General features: G+C 42.1%; 1 protein-coding gene across 5 annotated transcripts in view; it reads right to left on the reverse strand.

Annotated features, from left to right (window-relative positions):
* Positions 1–1,240: 1,240 nt before the first annotated feature.
* The window catches only part of HDHD2 (haloacid dehalogenase like hydrolase domain containing 2), a 36,435-nt gene continuing 18,844 nt past the window's right edge, over positions 1,241–18,831 (reverse strand). For all 5 annotated transcript variants that reach the window (XM_042909863.1, XM_042909860.1, XM_042909859.1 and 2 more), the window contains exons 5-7: positions 7,629–7,845; positions 5,318–5,381; positions 1,241–1,503 (exon numbers count right to left, since the gene is read on the reverse strand). In XM_042909863.1, the coding sequence (XP_042765797.1) occupies positions 1,400–1,503; positions 5,318–5,381; positions 7,629–7,845 (385 nt within the window). In that variant the 3' untranslated portion in view covers positions 1,241–1,399. The remainder of the gene's footprint in view (positions 1,504–5,317; positions 5,382–7,628; positions 7,846–18,831) is intronic.

The following is an 18,831-nucleotide window of genomic DNA, read 5'->3' on the forward strand; positions in this document are numbered from 1 at the left end:
GCCCCCGAACCTCTGCTCCTGGCCATTCCACTCACGCCTCCGATCTGGGGCGGCAGGCCCAGCACATGTGCTTTGCACTCTAGGACGTTTAAGTACTAGGTCGGGGCATCTGCAGAAACAAGAACAGAGTGATCGCCAAACCACCGAAAAGAGAGGGAGCTGCCATTTATTTAGCTTTGCTCCCTCCCATCCAAGACCAAGCTGATCTCTAAACAAGCATCAAAGCCCGAAACTCATTAACATCAGTGTGTGCTTCAATAAGGTGAACACCACAATGATGTACAATTACATGCTAATAATTCAATGCCCAAGAGTCCTGTAAAACAATTGCAAAGGCCCAGGATTATCACAGTATGCAAATGCACTAGGAAAATCATTACCTACTTAGTCCCCTTCATTTTGGTGGGCTTAACATGAAAAGAATAATCCATGCTACAAGACGAGATTTCATTTTACAGCTGTAGTAACCAAGTACATAAAAGCTTGAATCTGTCCCAATAGCTTCTAAAAGATTTTTCCCATAGTGTCAGAGGCAAAAATAATGAAATCTTGCAAATGTACAGTTAATAGGACCCTGGTGGACACTAACTTCAAAAATGCATGGTCTGTAAGACATTAAAGGCTTGATTTTAGTTTCTGCACTGTTCCTGTTAATAACAATGTCTAATTAAAACATCTGTAAAATACTGATAGTTTTAATTTTACATAAAATTTCCAAAACAACTGTTACACAGTATAATAGGTATCTGCAATGAATAGGTTATTAATGGAAATATTATTTTAAATTAAAATCAGGTTCTAAATTTAAATTAGTCATCTCTGGCTAATGAAGAGAAAAAGAAGTCACCCGTGCTGGGAATAATACAGGAGATAATCTAGTTTTCAACATCCGTTAAAGCAAATTCACTTGATCACTTGGGCTAAAGGACAATTTATTTTGCTTCTTCTGACTTGTACTCCACTTGGCACTTCTGATGGATTTCGCAGCTGAGCTCAATGTTAAAACTATAGCCCGACACACTTTTTGACACACTATTTTATAATTTAAAAAATGCCATTCACTTTTATTCACAATCTGAACACTCCCCCCTCCCAATGTGCCAGTGAGGAGACAGCAGAGAACACGACTCCCTGCAGGAGAGTCCCCCTCCCAGCCCTGCCTAGCCTGATGAATATTTTAAAAGGAATGACATAAAATCTCAGCTTTCCCTTTCTCTGGGTCTCATCTTCTTTTACAAAATAAAACAAAAGGGATAAGCAAGGTTCAGTGGCTGGCTGCAATTCAGTACCTTTCTTTCTAATTAATGCACAATAGAGGAGGGTTGGTCCATGTCTATCTATGCGGGCGTGGAGCTGGGGAGGGATTCATTCCAGAGTTGCTTCTGATTCACATAAAGGATCACAGTAGATGCTGCAGGATGTGGTCCACAGCATGAGGGAAGCTCTCACAAGTTAAGTAAGGAGGTGGATTAATTTTTTCTTCATCTGCTGCTCGATATTTCCCTGAAATGAAAGTAAAGCCAGTGAGCAAAGGCTACTGTTAGGAGGCCATGTTAATCACATCCCATGAGCATCTGGGCGGCCACGGACCACCCTGGCAAGTACTAGAGAATCGGGCTCCACATCTCCCAAAGCATCTCCTACTGAAACGTCAGACGCAATGAGGCGATTCAAAGAAATATCACATCCAACATTTTCCCAGGACTCTGGTCTTTCACAATGGACACTCAAAGGGCCTGGGTCACCTGGCGGCTGAGGTTTCCTTCAGATCTCCACAGCTGGTAAAATCATTTTCTTCCCCACTAGCCCTAAAGAAAGGGATGATGGTGGAATCAATGCTTTTCACTGGAAGCCAGGACACCACAGAGCAGAGGCCCTGTCAGCTCCTGAGGATAACTGGAAATGGCCTGTGCTCCTGCCACACAGGGACCCTGTGAGCCTGACAAATGAATGCCCAGGGGTGGGGATGGAAAGTGACAGATATGCACAGGCCTGGGCCAGGCCGGATGGTCTGCCCAGCAGGGCACCGCGGGGCAGGTACACTGCCTGTGACTCCCCGTCCCTCCGGCTCTGGAATGCAGGACACACAACTGAACAGCCTTACAAGGAGAGGAACCTTCCACACAGCGGTCACAGAACTTTTATAAATGTCAACCAGATGATGCACGGTCCCTCTTTAAACATCCTTAATGGGTCCCAAATGCCCTTCAGGAAGAACCCAAATCCCTACTGCTGCCCACCAGGCCCTTTGTCATATGGCCCCGGCATCCCTCTGACCTTAGCATGTGCTGCTTTCACAAGACTGCAGTCCTAGACTGGACCTGGCTGTCTGAGGACCCTCACACCTGCTGTCCCCTCTGCCTGGAACACTCTTCTCACCTGGCTGTCTCCCTGATGCTTCAGGTCGAACTCCATATTCCCATCCCAGTTAGACCTCCTCCTTGTTGTTCTCTCTCCGCACCCTGTTCCTTGCCTCCACAATATTTACAAGTTGAATTATACATTTATCTGTTTAATGTCTGTATCACTCCTAAGACGGAGTTCTCTGACAGCAGGGGCCATGTGTGTTACATTCCCCAGTGAGTTCATTCCCAGCACTGAGCACAGCAACCAGCACGTGGTGAGCATGCCACATTTTTTTTTCCTTAAAAATAAGAAGGAAGGAAGGAAGGAAATGCAGAACACTGCTTCAGCTGAGGCCCTGGAGACAAGGCCAAGTGTCCTGTAGCCACACTGGCTGCCTTGTTGCCTCCACACGTCCCCCTTCTCTTTGTTCTCTCATCCCTTTTTCTGTGATCTCTGCCATTCATCCTTCGGCACCTTCCGGGCAATTTTCCATAAATCCAGCTCCCCTAACAACAGACCCACCGTTTTCTACAATTCCTGCCATTTTCTACAACTACCTCTTCAAGAGGATTTGCCCAGCAAACACAAAGCCGAAAGATCCCTTGTTCCGCACCTCTGCACGGTGAAGACGCTTCCTGCCTTGTCTTATTGTGAATTCTTACAGAACAGAGGCAGCATCAAATGTAGAGGTAATGAAGATCTACCTCACTCACCTTAGTGTCCTCAAGGCACCTGTTCACAGCATGGGCCACACAGAAAATTCTGCTGCTAGTTTTTTCTCAAGCTTAAGTTCCATGAAGTATAAACTCTTGCCATGTTTCTACTTGGTCTCATCCATGAGTCAATGACCGACTACTGCTCATACCACCTACTTCCTGGATCCAGAGGCTAAGGGCAAATATGTGAAAGTCAAGTTTCTCAACCATGGAGATAAGCGCTTGCAGAATGCTTCTGCGGTCTGGCCCTGCAAGTGGGGTGTCTACAAAGTACAAATGGACACAGTGGCTTACACAGGTGTGAGAGTTCCAGCACCTCAAGTTGTGTCTGGCGTACAACACGTGCTCAATAATGTGGGCCGAGGGCGTGAAGCTGGCCATGTCACTCGAGCCTGCCACATTCACTGTGGCACTCGGTGCTCTCCTGGGTGGATAAATGACGAATGGAGGGAGAATACAGGAAGCCGTTTTGATGATGTTAGATAAAGACTGGCCCTGTCCTTTCTAGGTGATTGTTTTACATGCTAAACAAATCAATTTTGTGTAAGACCAGCCACAGACCTTTACTAACAAACCGCTGGGCAAACGTATCCTGAGTGTCTACCGTGTGCTACTCACTGAGAAACAAAACTGCTCAAGACTATCCACAAGAAGCCCTTCTAATCGAAGAGGTTAAAATCTTTATGATAATTTTCAACACCGGGAGGCCTACTGGTTGTTCACATGCATGGAGTTCAAGTTTATCAAGGGAGCCAGCTGTTTTGTCTGCTTTTACAACAGTGGGCTCACCTGGGATTTTTTCTGGCCAGAGATGAACAGCGCAGACGGGCCCGTTTCCCTGCACTGGACATAGCTGCTTTACTGGTTACACATTTTCAATCTGATTATGTCACGCTGCTGGCTTCTCTAAGCTAATTGGGTGCCTCTGTGATAGGCTGATCACAACCAACTGGCAGTCAGAAAAGAAGGGACAAGCTGCAGAGGCCAGCCAGGGGAAGGGGGAGCAGGGACTACGAGACACTGGTGTGGGACGGTTTTGACACTTCGTGTAAATCCTTAATTACGTGACCTAAAGAAAGAAAATGCTCACGGGACTAATACACAAGAGTAAAAATAGTTACCTGAAGATTTCCTCAGTGACCAGAAAATAAAACAGTGAATGGCAGGAATTTGGAAATTAAGATGTAGGGAGGGATCACAAGAGTGAGGACTCTTCTGGACTTGACCTTGATACCTCCTCTGTTTTGCTTACATCAAAGGGCAGTAATGTTCCCGGGACAGTGCTGATCATTTTGACTGAGAGATGTGAATTCTGGAGTGACCGGTGTCACCCTCTGCCAGGCTCCAATGCCTCCCTCCGGAGCCCTGGCACAGCCTGTGCTCTTTGTTCACGCGGGGCCCTGCCAAATGCTTCTTGTTCCTTGGGTGCTGCAGCTAGGTTTTCTTGCTTCTGTTTTTAAATTTAAAATAGCTTTCCTGTAGCCACATTTCCTTGAATAAATGTCAGTCAGGAGGAAATGTACTTTTTCAAAAAAAATTTCTGAGTTGCAGCTCTTTTGTTAAATATGACACCCGGCAGATGCACCTGCATGGCTGGTCAGGGCAGGCTGAGGCCAGGACCCAGGACACCGAGCGGGACCACTGTAGTCATAATTCTGTGTCAGCCGAGTCCTCCCCGTTAAGGTCTGCTTTTCCTTAAATTTACTTTGAGGGACCACAAACAGTATTTCTAATTTTGGTACAGGAAAAATAGTTCCTAAGACGGTAAGTTAAAGATAAAAACTTTTTGTGTAATTTTTAAAAAATGCAAACATTAACACAAAGTATCAGATCCCTCAGCTCACCTGTTCCTCAGGAAACCAACTTTATCATCTTCTAGCTGACACCAATAAAAAAAAAATTTTAAAAAGATACTTTCATAGAGCATCACCATCAGTGGTCTCTGGTCCGTTCCAATGTGGTGATTTGTATATCCAGAAAATCATATAAATGCTACCTGTCACCCAGCACGATAGTTACCTCTGGGTAAGTTGCAAAATGACCTCTCAACTCTCTCTGATCTTCTTAATTTTGTGCAGCATGGGCCCTCCCACACTGTCTTTTTCCCCTGAGACCCAGAGTCCATTTTATTTTTGCTTTGTGACAGAAAGACAATTACAGTGCCCCGTGGGCTTTCTCATTTCTGCAAAGACTGTTCTTTAAGCAAGTGTATTTTACCATCTGTTTTAGAGAAGGCTTATGTAGAGGATACATACCAGTTTTTACTAAGATACCCAGCATGCCGACACTCTGAGCCCCACCAACGTCATCCCTGCAATCCTAGAAAAGCATAAAGAAAGCATTTAGTTCACTGTCTTCAGTGAGCTCGACAACAAAACCCTACCAATTGGCTGATGGATTAGGCTGGGATGGCCAACCGTGAGCATTTTTTTCCTTAAAATACAAGAGAGGAAAAGGGGGAAATCCACATGGAACCAAGGGAAGTGTTACAGAGGTGGAAAATGTACAACAGAATACAGCAGTAATTCTAGGGACCAAACACAAACAGCACATCTATAGTTCATATTTTCTTTTCTTTTTTAAGTTTATCTTTTTTGAGAGTGAGTAAGCATGAGCGGGAAAGGGGGAGAGAGAGAGGCAGAGAGAGAATCCCAAGCAAGCTCCACGCTGTCAGCCCAAAGCCTGACGTGGGGCTCGATCCCATGAGCTGTGAGATGATGACCTGACCTAAAATCAAGAGTCAGATGTTTAACCACCTGAGCCACACAGGCACCCCACAAGTTCATGTTTTCCACATGGACATCTGTCTCCTCTTAAAACAGATCATAGGAGAAAACATTCTATCCATTTGGCAGCTTTGAAGGTAAATGATCCACCTGCAGATAGTGAATGGACTAGGCTCAGAAGTCAGCTTTTCTGCTGCCCATGTAGCACACTATGCTTACTTTCCAGCTGGCCCTCCCTCACAGGTGGATTCAAGCCAAACCAGAATACTGAGATTCTCGGTTATCTCCACCCTTGGGGCTAACAGATCAGTTAGAAAAGGGAGCTTTCTTTGCAATTCTTACCCAAGGTAGAGAGGAATATGCTTGGTTGACTGAGGATAAACGTCAGGAAATAAAAATCCAAGGGCTGGAAGATATATCAAGAAAATCAATCTTGCCATCTCATGTCTTTATGGGACTTTTTACAGACAGGATTCATTCAAGACCATGCCTGAAGAAAAGTTTTTTTCTCAAAAATCATTAATATTCAACAACAGACCTTGGAAACGAGTTCTAGAATGTCAAAATCTCTACTCAAGGTCTAATTTAAAACCTTCCGTTGCATCTAAACTTGCCATAGTGAAGTGGCAGAGAGAGGGGAGAGGAAGAGAAAGATGAAGGGAGGTGGGGAAAGTGGACAAGGAAAGGGAGGGAAACCCACCGCCTCTCAGGTAACAACAACCTGCACGCCGGTGAACAACGGCCATCACATGCCCTTGCCATCTCCCATCCTGTCCCAATACCGGAAACTCCTGGGATAGAGAATTCTGACATCACCACGTCTTCAGACACACATGTGCCTAGGAAAGTCGGCTACTGCTTTGCCAAGGGGGAAAGATGGGGCTGAAAAGATGGTTTCTCAAAGCTACATCGACTTTAACGACCACCCTATTCAGGTTCAGGTGAGTGAATAGGGAAGTGGAAGAGGAAATGAGGCCCACGATACACCTGCACCATCACAAGTCAAGAAAGCAAGGGATCTATGGTTTATTTTGGAGGGAGTCCAGAGCCTGCAGTTTACCTCCAGCTGGGCCACTAATTAGCTGTGGGAATTTAAGCTTGAAGCTTCACCTCTGGGCTTCAGCGTTCCAGTCTATCAAATGAGGGGATTTGGAACAGACAACCTCGATGGTCCCTTCTAGCCCCTAAAGCGTTTATTTAAAATTGAAATCTAATCCTTGCCACCGACTTGCCACAAGCCAATGTGCTTTCTGGCTCTTTCCTCCTCATAGCACACATAGAAAATAATGTTTTCCCAGGACACTGGGGAAAACTGACAAGGTGCTCTCCGGCCGGAGGTCACTGGCTAGAGCCTACGATCATCCAGGGTCAGCTCTACCACTCAGAGGGCTGAGGTAATCAATATCTGTAGCTATTTGTGGCATGCTGATTGGGAAGTTCGTCCATAAAGCATATACTAGGAAAAAAAAAATCAATAATGGTAGAATTCTTTAGGTATACGTTGTTCTCTGCGTAAGTAATACTCAAAAAAACTGAAATTTGTGTAGAGGTTTTCTTCAAAAAGACATACAAAGCATTTAATTGACTTGCATTAAATGGTCTTTTGGATCGCACACATCTCACCACACTGTGAACAATGTCAGAAATAATCAAAATTTCAGTTCTTTAGAAGAGCATCACTATGCATCTACGGACAAGCCTGTTTATAGGTAGGTACCACTTACTACCAGCTGGTATCAGCAGTAACAGAGTCTGTGTGGCTTTCAAAGCAGTGCTTTGGAGTTGGGTCTTCCCAGCATGATGGGTGAGCTCAGGGCATTTCCTGGCCTTTGCTACTTACGTCTCCTATCATCACGGCCTCCTCAGGTTCACAGCCAGTGCCCCGCAATGCTTCCAAAAAGAACGTTTTCTCTGGTTTTCCCACTACTGTGGCTTTGGTGTCTGTGGCATACTCTAAAGCCATCACGAACGGTCCAGGCCCCAGGGCCAGGCCATCTTTCCTCTTGTAATACCTGGCCTTGTGGATTGCGATCAGAGGTGCCCCGTCCAGGAGTAACCTGGGGAGACAGAGAAAATGGAAATTGGCTAAAAGCAAGGCTTTTATGACTGGAAAAGAATGTCAGACTCACAAAGTGGTTTTATTCACACTCACAGAAACAAATAGTTTCTTATTAACTTTTAATGACTTGCTGTCTTCTAATGAATTCGCTGAGAACTGCTGGGAATTACACTCAGATACGCACAAGAAAGGTGATAGATTATTAAATTTGGGATTGCTTCAACCTTTTACCTTTAGTGGTTTCAGACACTTTACCCAAATCACCAGGGAGAGAATGAAGAGAAGTAAAGCTAAATAAGACACTCGAGGGAAGAAGCTTAACTTAATGAGACAAGTTGTTTCAACCTTCCCTAACGGTAAGTGGGAGGCTCTTGAGCCTTTTACAATCTGACACAACTGTTGCCGCGCTGACACATTCTGGAAGTATCTGGATTTCTCTTTACTCCAGAATGTAAGTTTCCTTCTAATAAAGAAATTTAGAAGAGCACTTTACAAGGACTTTCTGCTTGTACCTTTACCTCTTCGTTGTACCTCTGACTGCTTGGGACATTACTTTGCAAATGAGGCCATCTTCCCTGAAGAACACACCAAGTGCCGAGTCCCTTCCTTTGTCCTGATTTAGGACAAATGCTCTCAGGCCAACGAAAAGGGCAGAAAGAGTTTTCCCAGTCTTTTGAGAACCAAACTCTACATAGAGCTAAGGAGCCTCATTAGTGACTCAGGCAAAACATAATCCAAGAAACCGCACCAGCTTCTTCGTACTTCCCTCCCAACCCCCTTCCCCAGACACCCGTCACCGTCCCGACAGTGCAGCCTGCAGTCAGGGACACAGCAGAGACTGTCACGCACACAGTCTCATCTAATGGGATGCGGGGCAAGATCTATTTCTTCAACTGCTTTTAACCAATGTAATAAATGATCTCACTGGCTTAATTTACTTTAAGCCATCTCCTCCTTAGTTAAAATATTTAGTATGTCCATCGAGGAGGAATTCATCACGTCTTACCCTTCACAATTATGAGTAATTAAGCGCTCAACTATGAAACTGCTAAATTATTCTTGTCAGTGGGCACAGAAATGCCTTCCTGTGGGAGATGCAGAATTCAGACATTTATGATTAAATATTTTATTAAGTAAAACCAATACTGGACTATTACAGGGCTTTACTGTTAGTTACTATGAATTGTTCACAGCATAGGATAGATCCTCCAAATGTATTCGCTAAGTATTAATACAAATTTACTTCTTAAAGCTGATCTTGAAATCCAATGGTTAGGAAACCTGATAAAGCCACTATGTTGGCCTTAAAGAAACACTGCTGATAGTGAGATAATAACGGGTAATTTATCTATCCCCTCCTCTTGTCATCCTACCCCCAATCCCATTTATTTGCTACTCTACCACGGAACTGGAATTCTTTATGCAACAGACCTCAAAATTGCTTTCCACTGATATAGCTAAACTAAAAACTCATTTGATTTAGCTTTGTTAATATTTTATTATATATTAACTGGGGATAAGACTTATCAGCTTGATTGATGTGTGTACTTAATTCCCAGGCAGTACTTTAGTGCCTTCCCTGGAAGGGCTGAAACTGTGGGTTCGTCCACATCTCTCTAAATGGGAACTGGTTCTTCACCAGGCTGGAGAAGACAGGCATCTCGCAAGGAAGTGGTGCCTGCTTCTAGCGTCCTTCTCTGCACAACATGAGCTTTACTGAATCTCTGAAGAGCCCAGGTATATTCAGGATGGCCTGAAAGGTAAATGTTTTCTAGGACACAGATGAAAAGATATTTATAGTTAAACATTAAAAAAATATCAAAAATAGACACCCCAATACTTGTACACTTTCTAGACAGGGGAACAAATGGTTGGTTGCTTTTGTAACCACCAGGAATGCATCAGCAATAAATCTGAGAATTTTCTGTCTATATCTAACTGTAAAATTATTGAGGTTCAAGAAAAAAGGGAAAAAAGGCACAAGGAAGGCCGGATTTAAAAATCTCTGGCTGGGTCAGAGTGGCTAAAATGAACAACTCAGGAGATATAGATGCTGGAGAGGATGTGGAGAAACGGGAACCCTCTTGCACTGTTGATGAGAATGCAAACTGGTGTAGCCGCTCTGGAAGACAGTGTGGAGGTTCTTCAAAAAATTAAAAATAGATCTACGCTGTAACCCAGCAATAGCACTGCTGGGAATTTACCCAAGGGAAACAGGAGTGGTGATGCACAGGGGCACTTGTACCCCAATGTTTATAGCAGCACTTTCAACCATAGCCAAATTATGGAAAGAGCCTAATGTCCATCAACTGATGAATGGATAAAGAAATTGTGGTTTATATACACAATGGAATACTACTTGGCAATGAGAAAGAATGAAATATGGCCTTTTGTAGCAACATGGATGGAACTGGAGGGTATTATGCTAAGTGAAATGAGTCAGGCAGAGAAAGGCAGATACCATATGTTTTCACTCATATGTGGATCCTGAGAAACTTAACAGAAATCCACCGGGGAGGAGAAAGGGGGAAAAAAAGTTAGAGAGAGGGAAGGAGGCAAACCATAAGAGACTCTTAAATACTGAAAACAAACTGAGGGTTGATGGGGGGTGGGGGAGAGGGGAAAGTGGGTGATGGGCATTGAGGAGGGCACCTGTTGGGATGAGCACTGGGTGTTATATGGAAACCAATTTGACAATAAATTATATTTAATATAAAAAAATAAAAATCTCTGGCTGTTGGGGCACCTGGGTGGCTCAGTCAGTTAAGTGTCCAACTTTGGCTCAGGTCATGATCTCACGGTTCATGGGTTCAAGCCCCGCGTCGGGCTCTGTCCTGACAGCTCAGAGCCTGGAGCCCGCTTCAGATTCTATGTCTCCTTCTCCCTCTCTGCCCCTCCCCTGCTCATGTTCTGTCTCTCCATCTCTCTCTCTGAAATAAATAAACATTAAAAAAAAAAAATCTCTGGCTGTAGGGGCGCCTGAGTGGCTCAGTCGGTTAAGCATCCTACTCCTGATTTCAGCTCAGGTCATGGTCTTGAGGTTCATGCGTTCGAGCCCCGCACCGGGGTCTGCACTACATTGCGGAGCCTGCTTGGGATTCATTCTCTCCCTCTCTCTCTCCTCACCCCCTGCCACTCCCCCACCTACATGTGCTCTCTCACACCCTCTCTTTCTCTCTCTCAAAATAAATAAACTTAAAGAAAAAAAAAAGGAAAGATGGGATCATATCCCTTCCACATGCAGAATCCCTCAACAACTCTCACTTCAAACAGTATAAAGCCCAAAGTCCTCACTACAGCCTAAGTCCCTGCCTTGTCTGACCCCCCGTCTACATCTCCAGTCTTAAGTCACCTTCCCTATCCATGGTTGTGTACCAGACACAATCATCTTTTCTCACTTAAAAGAAAATGTCACTCTGTTGTGTTTCAACCCATATACCCAGTGTTCCCTCCTCCTGAAACAGTTCCCCATACTTTCACAAAGCTATCTTCTGCTCACTCGTCAGGTCTCAGCTTCAACGTCCACACATCAAGGAAACATTTCCAACCTCCATATGTAAAGTGGACTTCCTCCTTGCCTCCAATCTCTTCCCTCATCACCCTTTGTCCCCTGTATCACTTCCCGTATAAACTATAGTTTATAGTCCTTACTCAACTGTGACTAGTCTGTCTTCCTCACTAGAATATAATTTCCACCATGCCCATCAGTTTTGCTCATCATGGTATCTCTTACTTCCAAGACGCAAACAAAAAAAAGCCCCGGTACCTCTCACTAAATGGCTACTGAATAAATACATGGATGAAGCTCTGTACGTCTGAGTGTCTTGATTTAATATGCGGAATAATGCCCACCATCTTGGGGAACAGAGATGATATATGCAAACCTTTTCAGAGTATCTGTCTGACAGTAATGGCAATTATTTTTCTTCATAAATACAGGAAGTGTGGTATCTATGCTATTTACAATAGGTAACAGCAAATCACGTCATGTTTGTGGGCCTCAGTTTCTTTTCAAATGAAGAGGCTGAAGTAGATCGGGGGGCTTTTCAATCTTGGCACTACTGACCTCTTGGACCGGAAAATGCTGTTGTCAGGCTGTCGGATACCCTGTAGGACATTTAGTGGCATCCCTGGCCTCTGCCCGCTAGGTACCAGCAGCACTGCTCATCCCCAGTTGTGACAACCAAGAATGTCTCCAAACATTGCCAAATGTCCTCTGGGAAGCAAAAATGTCTCTGGTTGAGAACCACTGGATTAGACGATCACCAAAGTACTGACACTCCCGACTGACCCGAGAAACACCAACTACCAAAAGCTCAAATTAAAACAATAGTAAATCGTGAAATATATCAAAGGAAAAGCTCATTAACAATTAACGGAAACCTTCAGAATATCTCCAATGTCATACTGCCACAGTAACTGTCTCATTAATAGCAGGTTACCTATCATCACCACTTCTGTTTAGTACCGCAGTTGGGGTCCCAGACGGAATAAAGCAAAAAAAAAAAAAAAAAGAAATAAAAACATAAAGATTGGTAGGGGAGAAGGAATACTCTCATTATCTGCAGGTGCCACAATTGACTATGTAGAAAATCCAATCCAAAAGACTCTCCAAATAACTTATTTTCTTAGTAAGTAAATATAAGATCAGTAAATGCAAGGCTAACATACAAAAAGTCAATTATACCTCTGTATATTAGCAACACCACTTAAAAATGAAATTTAATAAAATGCCATTTATAACACCCTCAAAAAACAAGAAATAAAAGGATTAATTTAACAAAACATCTAAGGCCCATACTGTAAAAACACTGCTGAAAAAGCACAAAAATAAAACCTAAGTGGAGATACATTCCATTGTCATAGACTGTAAGAGACATCATTGTTCAGATACCATTGTAAATGCTACCCCAATTCATAGATTAAATAGAATCCAATCACACTCCCAGTAGGCTTTTTTTGTGTGTGGAAACTGACAAGCTAATTCCAAACTTTATATGGAAATTCAAAAGATGTAGAATGGCCAAGACAATTTTAAAAAATGTTAAAGTTGGAGAATGAACACTACTGGATATTAAGACTGATTAGAAAGCCAGAGCATTGAGACAGTATGGAACAACACAAGTGTAGATAAAGAATCTAGAAACAGAGCCGTACATCTATAGTCACCGAATTTATGTCAAAAGCACCAAAAGCACCACTGCAATTCTAGAATAGAAAGAATGGGTCTTTGCAATAAATGTTGCTGAAACAACTGGATATCCATATGGAGAAAAGTGAACTTTTACCTCACATAATTCACAAAAATTAATTAAAATAGACCCCAGATGTATTCGTTAAAGGTAGAATAACAAAGCTGGTAGAAAAAACCTCAGGAAAATATCTTCATGACTGTGGGGTAGGCAAAGATTTCTTCAGCAGAATAGAAGAAAATATTGACAAATGGGACTCCATCAAAATTAAGAACTTCATGTCCTCATGTGATTAGACTTCTCATACTACTAACGGAGGCAAACCACGACAGGGATAAGACAGCTGCAGTACATATGCCCAACCAAAGACCTGTATAAAGAGCTCCTATAAATCAGTAAGAAAAATACAATCCAGTCAGAAAAGGCCAAAGATTTGAACGGCACATCACAAAAGCTATCCAATGGCCAATAAGTACGTGAAAACGACATTACTCATATGGGAAATACAAACTGAAACTCAGTAAGATACCACCACCCACACCAAACAGAACAGCTACAATTACATAGACTAGCAAGACACTGATGAGAATGGGGAGCAAGCAGAGCTCCTGTTGATAGCTAGTGGGAACATATGACCCGGTACAATCACTGTGGAAAGCTGTTTGGCAATATTTACTAAATCTAAACAAGTGCTTATCCTATTACCCAGCAATTTCCTTCCTAGATAACAGACCCGAGAGAAATGAGCACATATGCCGCCCAAAAGACATGTAGAAGAATGTGCGTAGCAGCTTTATTCATAACAGCCAAAACTGGAAACAATCTACATGCCATTAATGGTAAAATAAATAAACAAATTGTGGCATATCCATACAATGGACAACTGTACAACATAACAACAATAAAAAAAAAAAGAAGAAAAAAAAACTAAGTACTGTTACATGCAACAACCTGGGTGATCTCACAAACACACAAACATGCTACAATTAGATGATTTCATTCATATGAGGATCAAGAACTGGTAATACTGACAGAAATCATGGTGGTTACCTTACGGAAGAGGTAGTGTTGACTGGGCTAGGGAGCCTTCTAGGGCGCTCTAAATGTTCTGGCTCTTGATCAGAGTGGAGGTTACACAGTTTGGTCTACGTGTAAAATTTTATTGAGGGGCACCTGGGTGGCTCAGTCGGTTGAGCATCTGACTTCTGCTCAGGTCACGATCTCGCGGTTTGTGAGTTTGAGCCCCGCGACGGGCTCTGTGCCGACAGCTTAGAGGCTGGAGCCCGCTTCGGATTCTGTGTCCCCCTCTCTCTCTGCCCCTCCCCCACTCATCCTCTGTCTCTCTCTGTCTCAGAAATAAATAAACATTAAGAAAAATTTTTTTTAATTTTATTGAGTTGTATACTGACAATCTGTGCACCTTACTGTGCCTGTTATACATCCAATTTAAAAAATCAGTAATATATTCATGTGATTTACTCACCTGAAGCTTTTATTTGGAGCAGCAAGAGCTGCCCTGACCATAAAAGAATCTCCCCAGTTGATTAAAAAAGAAGAGTAGTTAGTGACTCATATTCAACTCAGTTCTGTATTCTGATTTTCAAACTGGCATATAAAGTCCTCTTGCATATATATATATATATATATATATATATATATATATATGTATGTGTGTGTGTGTGTGTGTATATATATATATATATATATAATGGAATGCTTTACATAACTCATGTTCATAAGTCTTAAACAATTTCTCACCTCCAAAGTGTTTTATTTTTATAATCTGGACTTCAATTTAAAAAACTGCATCATAGGGGCGCCTGGGTGGCTCAATCGGTTAAGCGTCTGACTTCGGCTCAGGTCACGATCTCACTGTCTGTGAGTTTGAGCCCCGCATCGGGCTCTGGGCTGACGGCTCAGAGCCTGGAGCCTGTTTCAGATTCTGTGTCTCCCTCTCTCTCTGACCCTCCCCCATTCATGCTCTGTCTCTCTCTGTCTCAAAAATAAACGTTAAAAAAAAAAAATGAAAAAAAAAAACTGCATCATAATCGGCCCTTTCAAAACAGAAAAAGCCCACAGAAATATTCCTACTTTACGCCCTGCTGCCACATCGTTTTGGAACTGCTCTTATCCAGGGCTCCAAACACCTAGAAAAAAATTCAGGCGTTACTGTCCAAATGCATTAATATCTGAGGCCAGTATTGTTCATTTTTTTCTTCCCTTTCTCTTCTTCTCTTTCTAAGGAACTGAATATACCGGAGTAAACGTCTTATTTCCTTTCTTAAGGAGATGGGGTGAAGAAAGCAATTCAATATTTAACAAAAACCGTTCACAGCAATAAGAATCTCCTCCTCCAAACCAAAAAAAACTAATTTCTACACCCCTTTAAGACTTTTTGGGGACTCATGTACCTTGCAACAATTATAGGAAAGAAGTCATTAACAAAGTCCTGAAACATTATCGTTAAGCAGCCTGCATCTCTGCATTTACCTGTGAAAGTTGTGATGTCACTTATCTCCAGTGATAAGGACATCTTAATAAGCTCCTCTAGAAGCTCCAGGGCAGCTGCGCTTCATTTAGGGAAAAAAAAAAAAAAAAAAAAAAAAAACTTTAATTTTTCCTAGTTTAAGCTATTCTCTATAATTTTTTCCCCAAATTCCTTTGACCCAGCAACGGTACTTCTGAAAACAATCTTAAGGAATGAACACGAATACTGCTTAGAAAACACGTTCTCATTTTTTCAAAACTAACTTTAAAATCCTGGAAATAACTAATGGGAAGCAGATGGCTACACAATTTATTGCACTTTTTAAACCGGGATATGCTGTGGGACTCAAACACATTTTGGAAGACTACTTAAGAATATAGAAAAACAGGGTGCCTGGGTGGCTCACTTGGTTAAGCATCTGACTCTTGCTTTCAGCTCAGGTTATGATTTCATGGTTCATGAGTTTGAGCCCTCCCCCAGGCTCTGCACTGAGAGCATGGAGCCTGCTTGGGATTCTCTCTCTCTCAAAATAAATAAATAAACATAAAAAAAAAAAAGAATACAGAAAAACATGTACAATACATCGTGGGGTGATTATTTTTTTTAATGTTTATTTTTTATTTATTTGTTTTTTTTACTGTTTTATTTTTTATTTTTTTTTGAGACAGAGAGAGACAGAGCATGAACGGGGGAGGGGCAGAATCGGAAGCAGGCTCCAGGCTCTGAGCCATCAGCCCAGAGCCCGACGCGGGGCTCGAACTCATGGACCGCGAGATCGTGACCTGAGCTGAAGTCGGCCGCTTAACCGACTGAGCCACCCAGGCGCCCCAAATGTTTATTTATTTTTGAGTGAGACAGAGAGACAGTGTGTGTGAGCAGGGGAGAGGCAGAGAGAGAGGGGAGGACAGAGGATCCGAAACAGGCTCTGAGCTGACAGCAGCAAGCCCGATGTGGGGCTCAAACTCAAGAACCCTGAGATCATGACTGGAGCCAAAGTTGGACGCTCAAAAGACTGAGCCACTCAGGTGCCCCCGTCGTGGAGCTTTGAAAAAGCAAGTTACCACACAGTGTCATACATTCTTATTTTTATCTAAATATTTATGTGCGTGGAAACAAACGGGCTATGTGCTAGCGTGTTAACTGGGGTTCTCTTTAGGTGGCAGGATTACAGGTAATTTTATTTATTCTTTTTTCTTTTTTGAACATTTAAACTTTTCTACAATGAAGACATATTACTTTTGTGCTGATTTTTTTTTTTTTTAGTTTTGTCACTAACTTCAAGTTAGGTTATTAAGTGAGCTGCTTGCCCAGCAGCCTTTCTCCTCATAGAGATCATCAAATTTAATTATAATTGGTCCATTACTACAATGCTCAAGCTTTGGGTTTCTAACTCAGATCAGAAGATGAAAAAAAAACCTTGCTACAAGCTCATACTATGGCTGGGAAAATGAAGGAACTAGAGCTTTGGATATTTGCGTTGATGACTCATACAATACTACCAGAAGATGAAGAAAATTGATGATTATGTACCATATAAAACACGCAAAATACTACTACATACTGTCTACGGATACCTGTGTATGTGGTATAAGTATAAAGAAACGTATGACAACGATAAACACAAAATTCATAACCTTGGTTACTTTTGGGCCTTGGGCAATAAAATTGGGGAGGGATATGCAGAGGATATCAAATGTGTTGACAGTTTGCATTTCTTAAACTGGTTGACAGGCATATGAGTGTTCATTATATTATACTTTGTATCTTTTAGTAGGAGACAAAAGGGGGAAAGCCACCAACGGCTCTTAGGATTTGAATGTCTTACAGAATCCAAACCCAAATCATATCTACTCCTTATAGGTGGTTCCTATCCTTCCCCAAAATCAATTCTTTAAATTCAGTGTTCTCAATTTCATTCAGACATTTAACACACGTTTGTAGACAGACTGTACTGTGCATTTGTGGGGGGCGGGGAAGTACCCATTCAAAACACAGTAAATAAGAGGCAGTGTAATGTGGAAGGTTGATGTATCTGCCTGAGGGCAATATGCCCCTGAAGCTGTTATTCAAGGCAGCTATGCAATGGGGTTTAAAATCCAATGCTTATTCTCATTATCAACCTGAATAGTAATTTAGCTAATCGGTGGTTCATTTGAGATGTCTATATTTGCCACACACAATCCAAACAGCTGTAGTCACTGGTTGGGAGGCATAGTCTCGGTGGAGACATCAATATGCAAAGAAGGGCAAGACCTAAAATCCTTCTGTTAATTCTCCACCCAGCTGTTAAGTGCATTTGTGAAATTAGAGTTGACCTATAAGTGCACTGTAATGCTTTAAAACGTAGTGTTTAAAAAAATCAATATGGTTAGGGAAGTGTACTAATTAGACAGCATCCGAGCAATTACAAAGTCAGTATTATGTCAACGTACATTTTTATTACCCTGAGTCTAGTATTCATCTAAGACAGAGACCTCCCAACTTCCTATTAAATATGTCCTTCCCAAATTACCAGCTAAAATCGATCAATGCCTTCTCCTTGAATTCTGTGGTTAAAGAAATGGGTAAAGGGTAGTGGGATAAGTTCAGAAGTAAGAATTCATAGCAAGTTCTCTATTTTAAATGAAAACTGACTGTGGCACAGTTGTAAATTTTACTTAAGGAGTACGTCAGATAACCACCCGCCCCTTTCCCCAAGAAGCTAAAGGAGGATAACTGAAGTAGGCGAAGCAAAAGAAAGTTTAATACTATATACCCCAAAGTACATCTTCAAGCAACATGGCATAGCCATGGTTCTCCAGCAAATATAGTAAATGGATACTGAGCAGCTATAAAAAGTGGATTCATTCCTTTTAGACAAAGGCTTGACCATCACAGTGACTAAGAAAGTCACAAATAAAAGTGCATAAGTAGCCATAGGTTCCATTAACTGAGGTTCTAAAATTAATGCTCATACAGGGGAAGAAGGTGGATGTTCCCAAAGTGCTAGTTTTGGCCATAAAGACTGTCCATGAGAACATCCACTTCCAAGATCAACAGCAAAAAATGTGCCCAGATGTGTGAACCCTGTAGTGAATTTTAAAGTTTCTAAAAACATTCTGATTCTTAGACATCTACATCAAGAAATGAATTCTACATCAAGTATACATTATAATGATGCTTGCAGATCTCTGTACTAGAAAGAAAATGATGTTTTTATGGCATTCTTTGTAATTAAATACCAAAAATTTACCAAGCTATTAAAAGTTTTTTAACAAGTTCAGTGTAACCTGATGCAATATTTACAACTACTTAGCTCGTCATA

This window comes from Panthera leo, chromosome D3 (genome assembly GCF_018350215.1).
Source record: "Panthera leo isolate Ple1 chromosome D3, P.leo_Ple1_pat1.1, whole genome shotgun sequence".
Taxonomy (NCBI): domain Eukaryota; kingdom Metazoa; phylum Chordata; class Mammalia; order Carnivora; family Felidae; genus Panthera; species Panthera leo.